This window comes from Nuphar pumila, chromosome 8, assembly GCF_984573655.1.
Source record: "Nuphar pumila chromosome 8, dmNupPumi1.hap1.1, whole genome shotgun sequence".
NCBI lineage: Eukaryota > Viridiplantae > Streptophyta > Magnoliopsida > Nymphaeales > Nymphaeaceae > Nuphar > Nuphar pumila.
In genome coordinates this window covers 1,180,307-1,198,401 of record NC_143256.1, presented here as the reverse complement: position 1 = coordinate 1,198,401, position 18,095 = coordinate 1,180,307, and the positions used below count along the sequence as shown (strand labels likewise).

Genomic DNA, 18,095 nt, shown 5'->3' with positions numbered 1-18,095 from the left:
GGGAAAAGTGCGCGTCCATCCCCGCCTCCACCCCCGGACGGGGATGGATTTTAACCTTCGTCCCCGCCTCCATCCCCGTTTCATACCCTTCATCCCCGGTTCAAACGGGGCGAGGCAGGGCAGGGCCCCGCTTTCCCCCGGTCCACTGCCATCCCTATGTGGTATAGCCAAGGTTGGATGCAGCCCGATCTGATGGTGAAAGCTTTTATGGACCTTGCTCTGTTCAGCTATGTATCTTAATTGGTCCTAAATTAAAAACCAAGATTCCGAACGTCATGTGAAGTCATGGCAACTAGTGACAAGCTTTTTTTTTTAAATATCGGCAGCCAAAATCCGGAGATATTTTGAAATTCTTTATAAATCTTGGATTTTTTTTGGAAAAAAGATAAATAAACAAATAACCAATTTTAATAACGTTTTAAAGAAAAATTAAAAACAAATGTAAAATTTAAAAATCTGGAAAAAATAATTTATGACATTTTTATCAGAAAATGTTGGCCACCCAATTCTTGCATTTTCTTTTTTTTTTTTTTTACGCCGATATTTGTCACACTGGACGCAGTGTCAGATTCAGATTTCGCATTTGGAAATAGAACCACAAAACTGAGTCCAACTCGGTTAACTTATTGGGTCTCATTATTCTAACTGAAGTTACTGAACCCACTAAAAGGATTCGGGTTCAGTCGGATATCTGACCCAAACCCGTACTGTTTACTCTTGAAGAATGACAAGCCACAAAAGGAGAATTTGTAAGTTCAGCCATCATGGCTGATTGCCCACCTGTATAGTCAAGAAAAAACCTTCTCGGCGTTGATGGGAACTTGATTTCTGTGTTCAATCTCTTATCACCATATAACTACACAGCAAATGATGCGATATCTTAAACATAATTTCATCCCGGCGGGAGGAGAGGAGAGGAGGGAGGTGGTGGCTGCCGCAAGAGAGAGAGAGAGAGAGAGAGAGAGAGAGATGGTGTGTGCGTTTGCTGGTGTAGGATTGCAGCCATCGGTTCATGTGGCTCGACAGTACGCATCGTGGAAGCTGAACGACGATGAGGTCCCCACCACCAAATCGTCCAAGAACACCAAAACCAGAACGCTTTCCACCACCACGACCCTTCCTCCCCACAAACCCCCAAAGCTTTCGATCACCACCAAGACCCATCCTCCACAGCAGCAGACAGCCGACAACAAAACCAAAGTGGATGACGTTTCGCAGCTGCTTCTCAAGCCAAACGTCACCTCCTCCACCCCTGCTGCTGTTGCCCAACCAGGTCTCTCTCTCTCTGGAATTTCAGTACTGGGTTATCTCTATTCAGCCTGTGTTGGCCGTCTGAGGCGTTAATTTTACATAATAACATTACCAGTTTCTACCCAAGAATCCTGCACCATAATTCCGTTTCTGTCTAAATTACGGGGGGAAATGACGCTCTAAACGAGGGGATCAGTTCAGCTCCTTGGCTTGTCACATAAGTCTGAATTTAATATTTTTTGAGATGAAAAGAAGCATGTATGCCATCGTAGATTACCTTTTGTAATGACTAATGCGTCTACAAAATTGTAAACTTCATATGATATATGAGAGACTGATAATTTTTCTCCCGAACCGAGTTTGCCGCCAACCGATTGATTATGAAACTGTGTTGTTGGATGGCTGAAATGGTAGGGGAATCAAAAGCATAGCGTGTGAATTATGAGGGACTGGCATTTTAAAGTTTTGCGAGCATTACCTGTGTTGATTTTCAGTTCGAAGGTTCTCTCAGCGTCCTATTCCATCCGAGAAATCTCACACGGTGCATTTTGGAAGTCTCCTGAATGACAAGACCTTTGTGTTTCCTACTGCTCTCTAAGAGTTTTTTTTTTTATGATCCCCGAAGTTCTCATCTTCTAAACAAATCATGCTTGGAGTGAAATTCGCATTGGGCATCTGGTATTTTGTGTTCTTCAGTTTCATGATGATGATGTTTGCATAAGTTGATGATCTTTGTTTGCTATTTGTGCCCCTGTACTCCGGAGAACATAACAATAGTAATGTGCAAGGTAAGACCATGTTGTTTCTGCCAACTTTGTAAGACTAAATGATGCTTGCAGTGTTGGAAATGGGATCGTCTTAGCCAGCCTTTGATGACTAATCTTTTAAATATTATGGTAGAAAGTATTACATGTTCTATGGGCACATACGTCATAACAACACTTGTTATGGATGTCAGTGTCTGATTCATGATATAGTGTTCTTGGCATACCTAAATGGCATCTACACGTAACAAATTTTTTGTTGAATTGTGCTTTTCTTTTAAGCTACCTGTCTATAAATTTTTTATGACTTTGTTCCACTTTCTTCCACTAAGCTACTTCTTTGATGATAACAGGGAACTTATACTTGGGATATGAGACATGGTTGCCACTGGCACCGAAAGTGAATAAGCCTAGAACCATATACAATGCAGAATCTCTAGCTTACGTTGGTGATTGCATCTATGAGGTGATTATTCATTGCAACTTATTACAGTTATTGAGGGTCCTCTATGACTTGTTACCTACATGGAGAAAACTCGTGGTTGATATTTATTTATATCTCAAGATTGTTGTTCTAGTGTCAAGCTTGGAAACTATTGGAGACTGCTTGTGTTTCTCTTATTGATATGCAACCTTCACATTAATTGGCATGGCACATGTAGAACCACCTGAGTGGAATGAACAACTTATGCCGTATATTTTCATGTTCTTTGATCCACTCCCATGTCAACTTTACAATTTCCATGGCAGAATAAGTGTCCATGTGTCACATGTCCTTGATATTTTGAAAAGATTACAATTTTATCACAAGATATAAGACTAGGGCTATAGTTATTTAATCAAGATTTTAGAAAATATCAACAGCATTCGATGTATTGCAAGATTATGTGGATTTTTTTTCCAATTTATATGAAAATTTGTTCTTAGTGCTTAGAGACTGCGAGTTTCATCAGGTGGTGATTGAGAGCTCCCGGAAGGATGTGGTGAAAACATTCGATAATATACTACAAGGCGGTAGTAGGAATGTGAATATTGATCATGGTGTCTTGGTATCCTTGTCAAGGTTTCATCAGTTGAAGTGTATTTGGACTTCTAAAGAAAAGCTTCATGTGGCTGTTAGTCTTGCAAAATTAGGAGTTCTAAGGAATGGCTGTTGTTGGAAGAATAAAGCACCTGAATGGTGTCCTTCAAAAATTTAGATTTTGAGTTGTATTCATTCTTGTAATCTGGTCGGGGTCTGCCTAACCCCAGCTTGACAATAACAAAAAGGTTTTCAAAGGCTAAAAGTTTGCCTAATTACTTGTACTATCACACAAAGTCATCGGTGCTTGTTTCCCTTTCACCTGAATTTTTAAATTTTACCTCTCCAAAGGTGCTGTGATCTTTATTGTAACACCCCAAAATTTCTCCCAAAATTTTTGGTATTTTTTTTGAAATAGTAAGCACAACAGAAATAATTTTAAACAGATGTTACCATCCAAATAAGACATCGAATAAAAAAATAAAAATCAGAGGTTTATAACATTTGAATTTAAAGGAGTTATTAACTTATTACAATGAATGTATTCAAATAAAACAAAAAATTGTTTAATTAGATAATTGTTGGCCAGGATCCCCAAAGATTGTGTGAATTACGACCGCATCCGCAACATCCCACAACAACTCCTGAATCATTATTCCTGACCTAACATTGATGGAGATGTAAATCATAGGATAAAGGTTGGGTGGATGAAATGGAAAAGTGCAACTGGAGTGTTGTGCGATCGTAGAATGCCATTGCGGTTGAAGGAAAAGTTTTATAGGACGACTATTAGGCCCGCTTTACTATATGGTACGGAATGTTGGGCTGCCAAGAGACATCATATTCAAAAAGTGAGTGTAGCTGAGATGCGTATGCTTAGATGGATGTGTGGAAATACAATAAAAGATAAGATTCGTAGGTCAACACATGAAAACACAAGAATGAGCCACTAAGGGCTGAGAACACACATAAAAATAATAGATATTATTGAGAAATAATCCCTTTGAGAATGCATACAATGGGTGGGGGCTAACCCCATATTATACACAAAGAAAAGGCTCAGAGGAGCTGTTGGGACCTACCCAATGACTAGAAATGTAGCCGTTGGGTAGAGTCCAACGACTTCTTTTTGTGATTCCCAATAAGCCCTTGGGGCTGAGAATAATTACATTAATAAAAAAAGGAAAACAGAAAAAGAAAAAATACATATAAACTTTGTATATGTGAAAAGACTAAAATACCCCTAGGACACATGTACAAATATATATATAAGATATACATGTGTTTACATTTAACATAGTTGTAATGAGGATTATTAGATATATTAGAAATACTTTCAATTATGGCTTATTTTTGTCATCTTCTTTCCCATTACATGTTATTGCATATTATGATTGATGAGGGGGAAGATGTGAATGATAGACGCTTAACCATGTTGTATCTTCGTAAGTGATTCTTTGATCTTGTAGAGATACAAGAAACAATAGAAAGTGTCCCTTTCCTCCACAGAAGCAGAATACCGTACTATAGCGACTACTATTTTCGAGTTAGTACGGTTGAAATAGTTGTTAGAATACTTGAGAGTTCATATAATAGAACCCTTAAGATTGTGTTGTGATAACAAGAGCGCAACTTACATAGTGGGCAATCATATGTACGTGAAGAGTTTTTGAAATGGATTGTCATTATGTTCATGAAGAATTTTTGAAGAAGACCATTATGTTGCCATATGTTCCTTCTAATTATCAGAGGGCAGATTTCTTCACCAAAGCTTTCTCCCTTACCCAGATCTCAGTTCCTCCTTGGCAAACTCTCGGTTGTTACACCGTGAGTTTGAGGGGGGGTGTTAAGATATTGTATCTTATATATATATATTTGTTTATAGATTATTTGTAAATGTAATAGGTAATAGCCTTTAGGGGTATTTTGATAATTTTCCCTTGTAATAGGATTTGCCCATTAGGAGTAGAATTGTCTTCATACTTTTTCTATTTTCTTTATTTTCCGTTTTCTGTTTTTTGTTTTCTTTTATAGGTAGGTCATTATTGCCCTTGACAATATGATCGTTGGGGCCTCCCAACAGATAGAAATCTAGCCATTGGGAGCGTCCCAACAGCTAGAATCTGTGTATATATATGGGGCATGTTGCCCCTGGTATGGTATGCATCTTGTATGCATTTTATGAAAGGAAGATTATAATTTTTTATATTGTTGGTTTGACCCTTAGTGGCCTTTTGTATTTGAACCTATATTTGGGTTGTGTGAGTGATCATCTTGTCTCTTGTATGAACCCTATTGGGTTGTGCTTTGTGAGATTGCTCCCATGTCGTTACACACATGTACACACATATATTCTATATCGTAAAGGCTGAAATGATTTAAGGGAAGCTATGTGTAACGCCCCGAAATTTTAACCCAAATTTTGAGAATTTTTTTTTATAACAGCGAAAACAAGTAATACTATAAGGTTAAAACTTCTGAAACATTACAGTGGAGAGCAAGCCAACACATTTATTTCATTTCATTATCAATGAATAATAATATCAGAAACTACCAGATGGATACCAAAAGAAAACTGAAATAAAACTATAATATGAACTACATTACTGTTCATGGGTTTAAATCTACAAGTATTCACGTGTACGAGATTCACATTTTTTTTATAGTTCATAACAGGAATCAAAACCCTTCTGTCAAGAAAATCTGAAATCCTCAAAATTACAGATTTCGGATTTCGGATTCCCTGCCTCCATTCACTCGGATTTTCATAGCTGCCGAAATCGACTCTGTTTGCAGAAATCGAAAGGTACCCCCAAATCTCCCTTTCACTGAGTATTTCCGGCAACCACAAAACCGGAATCGAAAACCCCCAACATAACAATTCGGGTTGCCATTCACGGAACCCACACACACATCTCTCGACAGATGGGAACCCTAAAGAAGAAAAACAGGAAATCCTACCTGTTCCGGCGCGATGGAGGCTGCCGCCGCAAGAGGAGAGGTCCCGAGCTTCGGTAGCTCCATTGTCGAGTTCCTCTGCTGTCGTGTGTTCTTCCTCAGGCCGTGCGACAGAGAGAGGAGGAAGGTAATGAGTGAGGGAGGAAGAGGAGAGTGGGAGAAAGAGAGAGGAGAGGGGATTTGTAGGAGCGTGGCCCCCGAAAAGGACGGCTGCGCACATAACCGCCCCTTCGGCTGCGTTAGGATTCTGAGAGAACCCTAACGCCCATTTTATCGGGCCAGCACAACTTTAATGTTGTGTTTTTTTTTTAACGTACTCTTAACAAGGGGCGCGGCTCGGGTCCGGATCCGAGACCCGAGATCCAACCGCGTGTTGGATTCGCGTCTCTCAAGCGATGTGGATCCGCAAAATGGATCCAACTGTGGATCCCCGTGTATAGTTTATGTTTATTTTATAATATTATTATTATTATTATTATTATTTCTTTTTATAATATATATATATGATATTATATATATATAGACCCTAATTGATATGGATTCTGGATCCAATCTATTTATAAATCCCTACAAGAGATCCGAATCTAAGGATCCAAACAGAATTTCAACCTCTATTATTAGATGTTTGTTGGGATCCAATATTGAAGATCCAAACATAATATCTGAGATCCAAATATGATTTACCAATTAAAACAATAGAATTATCATTATACTAGCTTAAGGATATAAATTTCAAGTTTATTTATCTGATAAAATTCATGGGTATTACACTATGTGTGTGCACCACGTTTATGCTTGCAGCTATGACCTTCCTTTCTATGAATTTATAGAATGCTGCAGCGGGAACGTTTTCAAAAGCTATCAAACCCTACTACCAATTGGAAATGCAAGATTTGTTATATATATAAAACCATAGCAAATTATTTCTATCAAGGCCTCTATGTGATTATGCACCTTTTGCAAATTTAAGCAGATGAGTTCTTAATCCATTTGATGGTGTTCATTGTGATAATCTACTTATTCTATGTTCTCACATGTTTTTCCCTTGAAGTATGCAGTTATATGCTCGGCGTCACTTCTTGTTCCCTCCTTTATCTATTGATGAATTTAATGATCGTGTGATGGCAGTGGTGCGCTGTGAGGCACAAGTATGTATTCTTGGTATTGCCAGACTGATGCGTGCATTATTAATTCAAAATCTGATAAACTCTTATTACCAATGCCAAGAGTTTGATTTTATGCCAAGTCTTGTGATGTTTTAATCATTTTTGGTGATTTTCTTTATTTGTTAGTAAGTCATTTATTCCTTCATTTTGTTAAGGCTATTATTGTATATATCATGCTATACTTTAACCATTCAAATTTCATTCTTCTATTTTGTTTCTTTTGGGGGCCAAGATTTATTGTTCAGCAATAGTATGAATTTCTAGTAATTGATGTTTATTGACTTGTATAGGGATCTAAAATATGGCTTTTAGTTTCCTAGCTAAATGGACGACATTGTCACTGGAATAATCACTCTCATATCCATAACTAGAAATGCATTTTACTAGAATGGTGTATTAGTCAAAGTGCCCTTTGCTCAATTTCTGAAGCCACATGAGATCATATGACATGGGTATAGCAGCGAATTTCAGCATAGCAAGTTTTGCCTTATTTCTATTCCTTGTTTGAGATATCTGAGGTATTGAAAGTCATGTGTTCCTTTTTTTTTGGTATATGATAAAAATTTTGGTGCAGATGGTCACAAATTTGTTGTGCACTGATGGTTATTTATTTCGATAACCAATTCTGCTTTTTGTGCCCATTTATATGATTTTATAAGAATATAGCAATACTTGTACTGATTATGGTTTGAGTAGCTCATAGTGGATTACAGTTCTCTATTGCTATTTCAATTGGTAGCTCTACAGAAGTATCTGTTTCAAAATAAATTCTAAACTATGTTTTCTTTCCTAATATTTTTCTGAGTATCAAAGACCAACAGAGGGAGCTCTCGTAAACATGTTTTTCCCTGCCTTGATCCTCTATTTGTGTTTACAGCCACGTGGAAATTTGATTCTCTCATGTTCTTCCATAATTTCTGTGGTACATGTTGATTAGATGTCCTTGGTTTTATCTAGACTTGGTGCACATGCTTTCAAGGTGCACACTGCAGGATGAACGTTGCTTGGTTAGTTAATATGCTTTTATGAATGAAGCATGCTTGAGGAATATTTTAGACTGATTCATTTGGTTTCCCTGGTTCAAAGGAGTTCTTGTTTTCAGTTTATTGGGTTGCCATGTTTGTTTAATAAAACCTTACCCTAGTTGTGTTTGATGGGCAGATTTAGAATTGAACAATGGAACTTAGTTCTATTCAGTTTGTTTGTGTTTGCTTGGTATCTAATATGGTTCTCTTGCAAGGGGCTTTGTCATACATTGATTAGTTCATGTTCTTATACCCCTCTTCTATTATATAAGCAATCAAGGATCTCCATTAAGTCTCTCTCTAGTGAAAGCATTGTGAAGATGTAGCCCATTTAGTCCCTGGATGACTAATTCTCTTTCAGATTGATACACAACCCTTTTAGATGAATGTTCGATAGTTTAGCCTACCTTGTGATTTGCATGCTATGTTAATTCACCTCTTGTCACTGGATTACAAAGATGAAATGCACTAGTTGGAAGGATGAAACTGCCTTTAGTCACAACTGATGCTCTATGGAATCCTTAATTCTGTTGTTGATGGATTATGGAAGATATTCTAAAAGTATTTGATCATTTCATTCTTGTATGCTTTCTTGTAATCCTAATTCCTAACTTGATTGCGGCATAAAGTTGAAAAATTTTCTGTGCCAGACGTTTGGCTATCTCTCAAGTGTATTTTATTAGAATAACCCAACTGCCACTTAGTATGTCATGTTCTCTAAAAGTTACACTGGAATTCGACAGAGAAGAATTATAACTTTAATAGCTGACCTGTGTGGATTGGATAAACTTGTTGATGATACTCTTCAGATTTTTATTATTTATTTAACACACGATTGCAGTTTTCCTTAAAATTAGAACACTAATTGTCATCTTTTCATTTATCCAGGATGCATTATTGAAGAAACTTAAGAAGGATGATTTTTTAACTGAAGATGAGCGGTAACAGAACATTTTGTACCATAATTTGTGCTCTTTCTGGATGTTCTGTTGCATGGTTGATTGTTTTATTGGAAAATTTAGTAATTGAAGCTATTCATTTTTTAGTATATCAGTAAATGAAATCTTGGAGGTTAGTGCTTGATGATTTTATCTTACTGTTAATTGCATTTCAACTATTATGGGTAGATAATAGGAAGGTAATATACTTTGTCTATTTAAGCAAGACTGTTGTGATCTATTTTTATGTGAAAATTCATATAATTTTACTCAGTAAACTATATGCTAAGACAGATATTATTCTGTTCATATATGCTATAAATAGTAACTTCCATTGCGAAATGAAGAAAAGAAGTTTGTGGAAAGGTCACACAATTCTAATAGCTTGAACAACAGAATCTTACAATAAGACACACATAAGAATCAACTCACACAATTCTAGTAGCCTGAACGATACAATCTTACAATAGGACACATACATAAGAAACAACTAAGGAAAAAAATTATTTAACTTTTTACCTTTTCTTATGTGCAAAGAATAAAGCAAAACTAAACTTAAACAGTATTCAACTGGATAAATTAGTCACTAAAATTTTAATCTCCTTTAGAAACCAATTCATCTGAAAGTAACTGGTTCTCATTTTAGTTAAATATCATAAAGCTAGATTAGTTATGAACTTTACGATATGCTCCATACTGTAAGAAGATGAGATCAACGATTGAATCTTCAAATCATACACACAAAAGACTTCTCATAAGAACCAAGAATGGTTCATAAACAAATATCCACAAGAACCACTAGGATTCATACAATATACCTGAAAAAGAGTATACAAAGCAAAATAGAAAAATATCTTTTTATTCAAATGGGAAAAACTCCCTCAAAAATAATACCTTACAAGGGGGAACAAACCCCATATTTATACTACACAAAAAGGGGCTTTAGAGGGAGTCGTTGGGCTCCCAACGGCTCCAAATAGAGCCGTTGGGAGTCCAACGACTCTCTTAGTACATTGCTTTTTGACTTTAGTCAAAAAGCAATGATGTCTAAAAAGGGCCAAAAAATGTCTAACCTAACCTAACTAGAATACATAACTAGACTAAAAAGACAAAAACAAAATTACATATGAGATTACATATTTTAACAATTTTAACACTCCCCTTCAAACTTACGGTTGGATAATCGAAAGTTTGTTTAAGAGAAAGTGAAATCGAGGAGCAGCGAGAGGCTTGGTAAAGAAATCTGTCAATTGGTATTCTGAGGAAACATAGGGAAGATCAATGGTGCCATGTAGAAATTCCTCTTGTACGTAGTGATAATTCATCTCAATATCCTTGGTGCGTTCGTGGAATGTCCGATTGCTGACAATATAAATAGAACTTTTGTTGTCGTAGTATAGTTTTGTTGCTCCTGTGCTTTCAACATCCATGTCATGAAGCAAGCGCCTTAGCCAGACTACTTCCATAGTAGTTATAGTCATTGCTCTGTATTCAACTTCAGTTACGAGAGAGAGACTTTTTGTTGCTTCTTGCAACTCCATGAAATCAATGATTCTCCTAAAAACACACAAAAGCCAGTAGTTGTGTCGATCATTGGGATCACTTCACCAATTTGCATCAATATAAGCAGTTAATTCTAAGGAGGAAGAAGCAGACAGAAAAAGTCCTCTAAAAATAGAGTTTTTAATGTATCGAATAATGCGTAAAACAACTCTCATATGAACAGTGGTAGGAGCGTGCTGAAATTGACTTGTGTGGACAACATGCGTAATGTCGGGTCTTGTAATAGGGAGCTAAGACAATTTTCTGACAAGTTGTCTGTAAGGTGTAGGATTTTCAAGTGACTCTTCTTCATCAATCTTTATTTTGATGTTCACCACTTCAAAAGTGTCAACCTGTTTTTCATCTGAGATACCAGACCTGTCAATAATGTCCAGGGCAAATTTAGACTGAGTTAATAAGAAGCCTCTAGAAGAATAAGCAATTTCTATACCAAGATTTTTTTTTTAAGAAACCCAAATCACTCATTTCAAAATGTGTTTTGAGAATTTTTTTGATGTTGTCAACTCCCTGCTTATCACTTTCAGTGATGATCATGTCGTTGACATAGAGAAGAAGAATGATAATACCTACATTAGAATTCTTAACAAAGTTGTGTCAGTAAGACAAGATTGAAACCCAAAGTCAATCATAACTTGACTAAATTTATCATACCAAGTTTTTGGAGCTTGCTTAAGCCCATATAAAGCCTTATTTAATCGAAGAGATTTTCCTTTTGGAATATTGATGACAGGTGGTGGTTCCATATATACTTTTTTATTTATATTTCCATTAAGAAATGCATTTTTAACATCCATTTGATATACATGTCATTTCTTTGATGATGCTAGAGCTATCACGATCCTAACTGTGGTCATTCTAGCAACAGGGGCAAAGGTCTGTTCATAATCTATTCCATATTCTTAGGAATAACCTTTGGCAACTAATCGGGCTTTAAAACCAAGAGTGTCGTCACTCTTGGTTTTAACTTTATACACCCATCGACAACTTATAGGCTTTTTGCCCAATGGAAGATTTTGAATAGTCCAAGTATTTGCTTTTTTCAAAGCTCTTAATTCTGTTGTCATTGCTTCGACCCATTCGGATTGTTCTTTGGTTGAATCATAGTTAGAAGGTTTTTACATAGGAGTGTATTAAAGCAATATAGGCTTGATATTTTGGTGAAAAAGACTCATATGACAAAAAATTTTCTAGAGCTTTAGACACTCTAGATGATTTCTTAGTGGACACTTGTTCCCGTCCTTTAGTATATTTTTTTAGAGTACATGGTTTCTCGAAATCACCTCACCTAGAATATTGAATACAATCTGGATTATCACTAAATGATTCTGTATTTGTCGTATCAAGTTGCTCTTCTTGACTCTTATCTATATCATCTTCATCAATTTTTGGAACTAGGTCCAACAGAAAAGAATATTCATCTATTTCCTTAGAATTCACACTTTCAAAAAAACTTTCTTTGGAACATTCCTTGAAACGTATATTTTTTGGTTTTGAGATCAAAACATCTATAACCTTTTTGATGACTTGCGTATCCTAAAAAGGCACACGGAATAGCATGAGGGGAAAGTTTGTCATTTTTGTTTGAAAAAACAAAACATTTGCACTAAAAAACTCTTAATCTAGAGTAATCTGGGATTTGTTTAAAAAGTTTTTCAACAGGAGATATATTGTTTAATAAAGAAGATGGCATCCTGTTGATAAGATAAACTGCAATTTAAGTGGCTTTAGCCCAAAAGACCTTTGGTACTTGATGTGTAATAAGTAAAGTTCTTGTTGTTTTTATAATATGTCTATGTTTTTTTTCTGGTAAATCGTTTTGCTGAGGGGTATAAGGGCATGATTTTTTATGCATAATACCATGTAAGTTCAAATAATCCTTAAATTCTTTTTACAAAAATTCTCCCCCTAAATCCGTGCAAAAAATTGAAATATCATTTTTAAATTGATTTCTTGATTATGAAATACTTGAAAGTGTGAAAAAAACCTCAGATTTATGTTTAAGAAAATAGTTTCAAGTATGTCTTGTGAAATCATCTACAAAAATTATATAATAAATAAAGTCACCTTATGAAATAACAGGTGCGGGTCCCCATACATTCGAATGCATCAACTCAAGTGGTCATGAAGAGACAAATGTTTTTTCTTGAAAAGGTAATCTTTTCATTTTTTTCAAGAATACATTTTTCACATGTAAAAGTTTCAAAATTACAAAAAAAAATCATCTTTGAAAAAAATTAGAGCTTGGATACACTAGGATGTCAAGTCTCTTGTGCCATAAATCTAAGTCAACTTTTTGAACATTACAACACAATGAATTCTTAGGTATTTTCAAAAAGTCCATATAATACAAGCCTCATTCTCTATGTTCTTCTCCAATCAACTTCCTTGACTGGTGATCTTGCACTCGACATCCACCGGAGGAGAAGAAAACATTACATCCATGGTTAGATAATTGTGAAACAGATAGAAGATTTAGATTAAGTTTAGAAATATATCTAATTTATAGAATGCAAAACCTTTTTGAATTTTGAGAATCTTTTTTAAAATTTCCTATTCCTTTGATTTCAAGAGATGTTTCATTAACAGTAAACACATTTGACTCACTTGAGTTATGACATTCAGATAACATATCAATGTTTGGTGTCATATGAAAAGAAGCATCGAAATCAAGAAGCCAAAGAGATTTACCAGGATCGGAGATGCCCACGGAAGAGACGGTGACTTCAGTGGATGAAGACGTTCCTTTGAGCAATGGTTGAAGTGTTTCCACCAATTGTGTTAAGGACATACTTCCGATGGATGGTTCACTAGATTCTTGAGGAGGTCCGATAGAGGCAACCTTCCTTTCATATGGTTTCTTTAATTTTGGACAATAAGTTTTCACGTGTCTCGACTCTCGACAATAGTAACAAATTACTTTCCTTTTTTAAACTCATTTCCATGCTTCTCATCATTTGTCCTCCCATAGTTTGGAGGTTTGTATGTGCGAACATGGTTTTTCGGTCTAGATACGGCTAGAACCGAGTCATCATCACTCATGATGATTCTATTTTTGAGCCTATTTTCCTCCATGCTTAATTCCTCTATAGTGTCTTCTATCGAGGGAACTTTTCCTCGATGAAGAAGAATGGACTTGGTAGACTCAAATTTTGATCTTAGTTCATTAATAAATTGAAAAAAGTGTTATGCATTTATTTGATTTTGGTGGAGTTCTATGTCTTGTGGGTAATGCCACTTTGGTTCGAGAAGAGTCAACTCTTACCATAATTCGGATAAGCTATTGTAGTACTCTCTAATGCTTTTGTCCCCTTGAACTATATTCCGAACTTGATTTTGTAGATTGCATACATGTGCAATGTCTTTAGGAGAATACATTCTCTTAAGATAGTCCCAATCATCATTAGCATGTTTAAATTTTGCAAGACTTGAATACTTCTTGATATTCACGCTACTTATGAGCCAAGACATAATCTTGGCGTGTCCCATTCTTCATTCCTTCCACTTTTTCTCGTAAGTGGTAATGACTTTAGTTTTTTCTACCTCAGTAAGAGGTATTTTGTCTCACCTTAAATCTTTGTAAGAATTAGCTTAGGTTCCAAATCGGTCTCATCCACTAATCCTCACAATCATTTTCCCCATATAAGGTGCTTAATAATTGAAGCCCATGTAACATAGTTTGAATCGTTGAGTTTAATGGGTTTAATGGTGACATTATCATTGTCATCCATTTTTACAATGTTTGAAAGAAATAATAAAGAGGAGAAGGTGAGTAAAAAGAGTAGAGAAGAGAGAATATGTACTCTACCACGGATGATAGATACGAATGCTTCTCCAAGCTTTTGCACAATCACACTTTTACATAAACTTGAAGAAGAACGTCATTTCTTTTCCAAACTTGAGTGGCATGCTTCCGAAAAAAATAGCTTGATCACAACCGAGATTTGATACCATGTAAGAAGATGAGATCAGCGATCGAATCTTCAAATCATACACACAAACGACTTCTCATAAGAACCAAGAATGGTTCATAAACAAATGTACACAAGAACCACTAGGGTTCATACAATATACCCGAAAAAGGGTATGTAAAGCAAAATAGAAAAATATCTTTTTATTCAAATGGAAAAAACTCCCTCAAAAATAATACCTTACAAGGGGGAACAATCCCCATATTTATACTACACAAAAGGGGCTTTAGAGGGAGTCGTTGGGAGCCGTTGGCTCCAAATAGAGCCGTTGGGAGTCCAACGACTCTCTTAGTACATTGCTTTTTGACTTTGGTCAAAGTCAAAAAGCAATATGTCTAAAAAGGTCCAAAAAAGGTCTAACCTAACCTAACTAGAATACATAACTAGACTAAAAAGACAAAAAAAAATTACATATGAGATTACATATTTTAACAATTTTAACACATACTGTTCAAAATGGAGATAAAATGGAATCAGTGTTAAACTTTGCTGGATATCATTCTGATCACCATTTTACTTCTAGAATTCATTCATTCCATTTATCTTTTAAATCCAGCCTTTGTCCTTCGTCAGTTCCTTACGCTGTAATTTCATCTCCTTGAATGACATTGTATAATGACATCCTCTTTCCCATGCTATTTGTGTTTTCCCTTGGATATTAGTTGTTGCACCTTAAAATATTATGCTTATTTGTATAGTTTTGAATGTAGGGATGTTGTTCGATGGGGAAAAAATGTACAATCTGGGAAAACAAAGGCTGTAAAACGTGTTGGCGTATCAACCTACAAGAGGGCATCATCTCTCGAAACCCTTGTTAGATTCAATACCATTAAGCATCTTGGGCTTTAATTGGTGTCTTATGTTTTTCTCTTGCAATTGTGCTCTTGTTTTCTTTTAGATACAGTAAATGCTAAATGACACATCTTTTAAAGAATAGACTAATGGTATATGCAAGCAAATGCATCATGATTTTGCTAGTATGAAAAGCATGTCAATTTTGCTTTTATACATATATGGTATCCCATCTAAGGAAAGATGGTTTGAGACTTGCATGAAGGAAAACTAGTGCAGATCGCCATGGTATTGCTACAATGTGAGGGAAGGATACTAGCAGGTACCTGGTTTTGCCTTTTTCTTTTTGGCCTACCAATTTCGGAATTGCCAGTATGTTGGTTGTCACCTATGAAGGTAACCAACTTTTCCAGGTGTTTATGGCACTTTGTGTTGGTTGTACTTTGGCAACCTTAGTAATCTTATGTTGTACATTCTATAATCTTACTGACCTTGGTTGGTGGCAAGTGGCAACTGATGTAAGGCACCACCATGGTATTTGAAAATCTGTTGGGCTTTAAAAGCGAGGAAGCATTTTGTATGGCTATTTTGTTTATTCAGGTGTTAATTGTATATCATGGGTTTGAACCAGCGATCCATTTTAGTTACATATTTATAGGAAGGTGATTGTTGATTATAGCTGTTTCATTGCTCATTATGCAAAGCCTCTTACAAAGAGCTGTTCTATCCTTTTCAGCAGAGTTTGAGAAGTGATATTATGTGATATACAACATATGCTGATGGTATTTTCGTCATTGATATAGTAATGTTTGTTTGATAGGAGATTTATAATTCACAACTCTTGACTCTTTTATAATACTTATTAATCAATTTTTATCTTCAGTCTCATTCTTGATGTGGTTTTAATTCTTTCCTTGGATACATGGTTCTGACCTCTGTATTCTGCTTCTCACTGAATGATATTTAAAATGGAAGTTACTTCTGGGATACAGTAGACCAGCTCCAGGAAGCAGGTTGGAGTAATAATCCTTTTATGAAACATAAAACTGAGCTGTTTGATTTCCAGCATTAAAGGCCTTTGTGCTTTTTAATTGCAGACCTAAGTTCCTAATTTTGGATAGTTATTGTTATATTATGATTTTCATTTTTTGGCTTTCATAGAAGATGCAATTCATATTATTTGCCCTATTGCAGTGTTTACATTTGGAGCAATAATCCATTTATGAAACATAAAATTGAGCTGTTTGATTTCCATCATGAGGCATTTGCACATTTTAATGCAGACCTATGCTAATATGCCTTTTTTTTGCTGGCATTCTTCAGAAGATGGACCGATATTTCTCCTACTGCAATGGTTGCATTTGCTTTAGCTCTAAAACTTTAATGTGATTTTGTTGTGCAGATTGGATATCTCTATCTGACAAATGTGAAGCGCTTGGAGGAAATCATGTTAAAAATGGGGTTTTCCACCTGTGCTTCTAGTGATATGATTGCAAGTAAATGAACGAGAACTTTTGAAGAATCAAGTTCAGTTTGGGACCAAGATCCTCAAGACCGTGCTGACTTTTTTCTAGCTGTGGTCTCGGGCTTGTTCACTCAACATGTTCTGGAATTGATAATCCAAAGTTCGGACTTGCTTTTATGGTTGCTGAAGTATCCTTAAGCATAAGTTGTTTGACAGAGATTTCAAGAACTTTGAGCAATCCAAATGCCCCTTTCCCGAAAGAAAAAAAGATGAGTACATTGCTGTTTTAATCTTCTTGCACATAATAAATTGAGACACTCGACACTTGAAGCATGTATTTTTAGTTCTTTTGCACATGCATTCTTTTGTGATGCAGTTATTTGAAAGACAGGTTTTTCAGCAAAATTTGGAACGAGTCATGAACTTGATAGATAAATATTGAAAGTATTTTTGTAGCGTTGTAGATCAAGTTTATCAGTTCTTTCAAACACGAATTGCTTCATCTAGGCTCACTTGTTGAGTGCTTTAGAACATGCATCAAATTGCATGTAGAGTTGATCATTGTACTTGGTGTTTCTGTTCTCTCTCTCTCTCTCATAAAAATATTGAAGCTAGTACGACATCCTTTTTGTGTATACTATGTGTGAGACCTATGTTATCCCACCGAGATTACATGAGATGAACAAGTTAGATCTGGTTAGGGCCGTGTTCAGTGGCCACTAAAACAATAAAAGTTGGTTAGAAAGAGCTCTGGTTTAAATCGTGTGTAACCTGATGTAAGTCTGACTGAACCAGTATGAATGAGCTTAAGCTTCATTGTGATTGGCACTTCACACGTTGCTGCGACCTCAGAAGATCGTGCCAGCTACAGTTTTTTGATCAAATACTTTTTCCTAATTATCATGAATCTGGTTCAAGTTATTCAAGATTGGTTCAAGAAAATTTTCACCAAAATATAGCCTGATTCTTCATTGAAACATTTTAGCTTTCTAAGTTCTGGATTTGGCCTTATAGTGACGCAGTCTGACATATCAGAAAGTTCTCACATAGGTAACAGGTTTGCATGTTTTCTTCTCAAGTATAGCCAACTCTCCTGTGCGGGTAATTCTCCATGTTGATTAAACTCGTATGCAGCGCAGGTCGTATATTGGTAGATTTCAAAAATAGGCTTCAGTTGTTAGCTG

The 18,095-nt window shown here is 35.8% G+C and overlaps 1 protein-coding gene across 1 annotated transcript; it reads left to right on the top strand.

Annotated features, from left to right (window-relative positions):
• Positions 1-900: 900 nt before the first annotated feature.
• Positions 901-17,413, top strand: LOC149829429 (uncharacterized). Its single transcript, XM_090015529.1, has 6 exons — positions 901-1,273; positions 2,369-2,481; positions 7,053-7,142; positions 9,074-9,126; positions 15,365-15,467; positions 16,849-17,413. The coding sequence occupies exons 1-6, from the start codon at positions 970-972 to the stop codon at positions 16,948-16,950; spliced, it is 765 nt and encodes a 254-aa protein (XP_089871655.1). The 5' UTR covers positions 901-969; the 3' UTR covers positions 16,951-17,413.
• Positions 17,414-18,095: the final 682 nt, after the last annotated feature.

Excerpts from the sequence above, each read along its gene's own strand:
- LOC149829429 (XM_090015529.1), top strand. The coding sequence starts at position 970 with ATGGTGTGTGCGTTTGCTGGTGTAGGATTGCAGCCATCGGTTCATGTG. Across the intron at positions 1,274-2,368 it reads TGCTGCTGTTGCCCAACCAG|GGAACTTATACTTGGGATAT; the intron begins GTCTCTCTCTCT and ends TGATGATAACAG. Across the intron at positions 7,143-9,073 it reads TGGTGCGCTGTGAGGCACAA|GATGCATTATTGAAGAAACT; the intron begins GTATGTATTCTT and ends TCATTTATCCAG.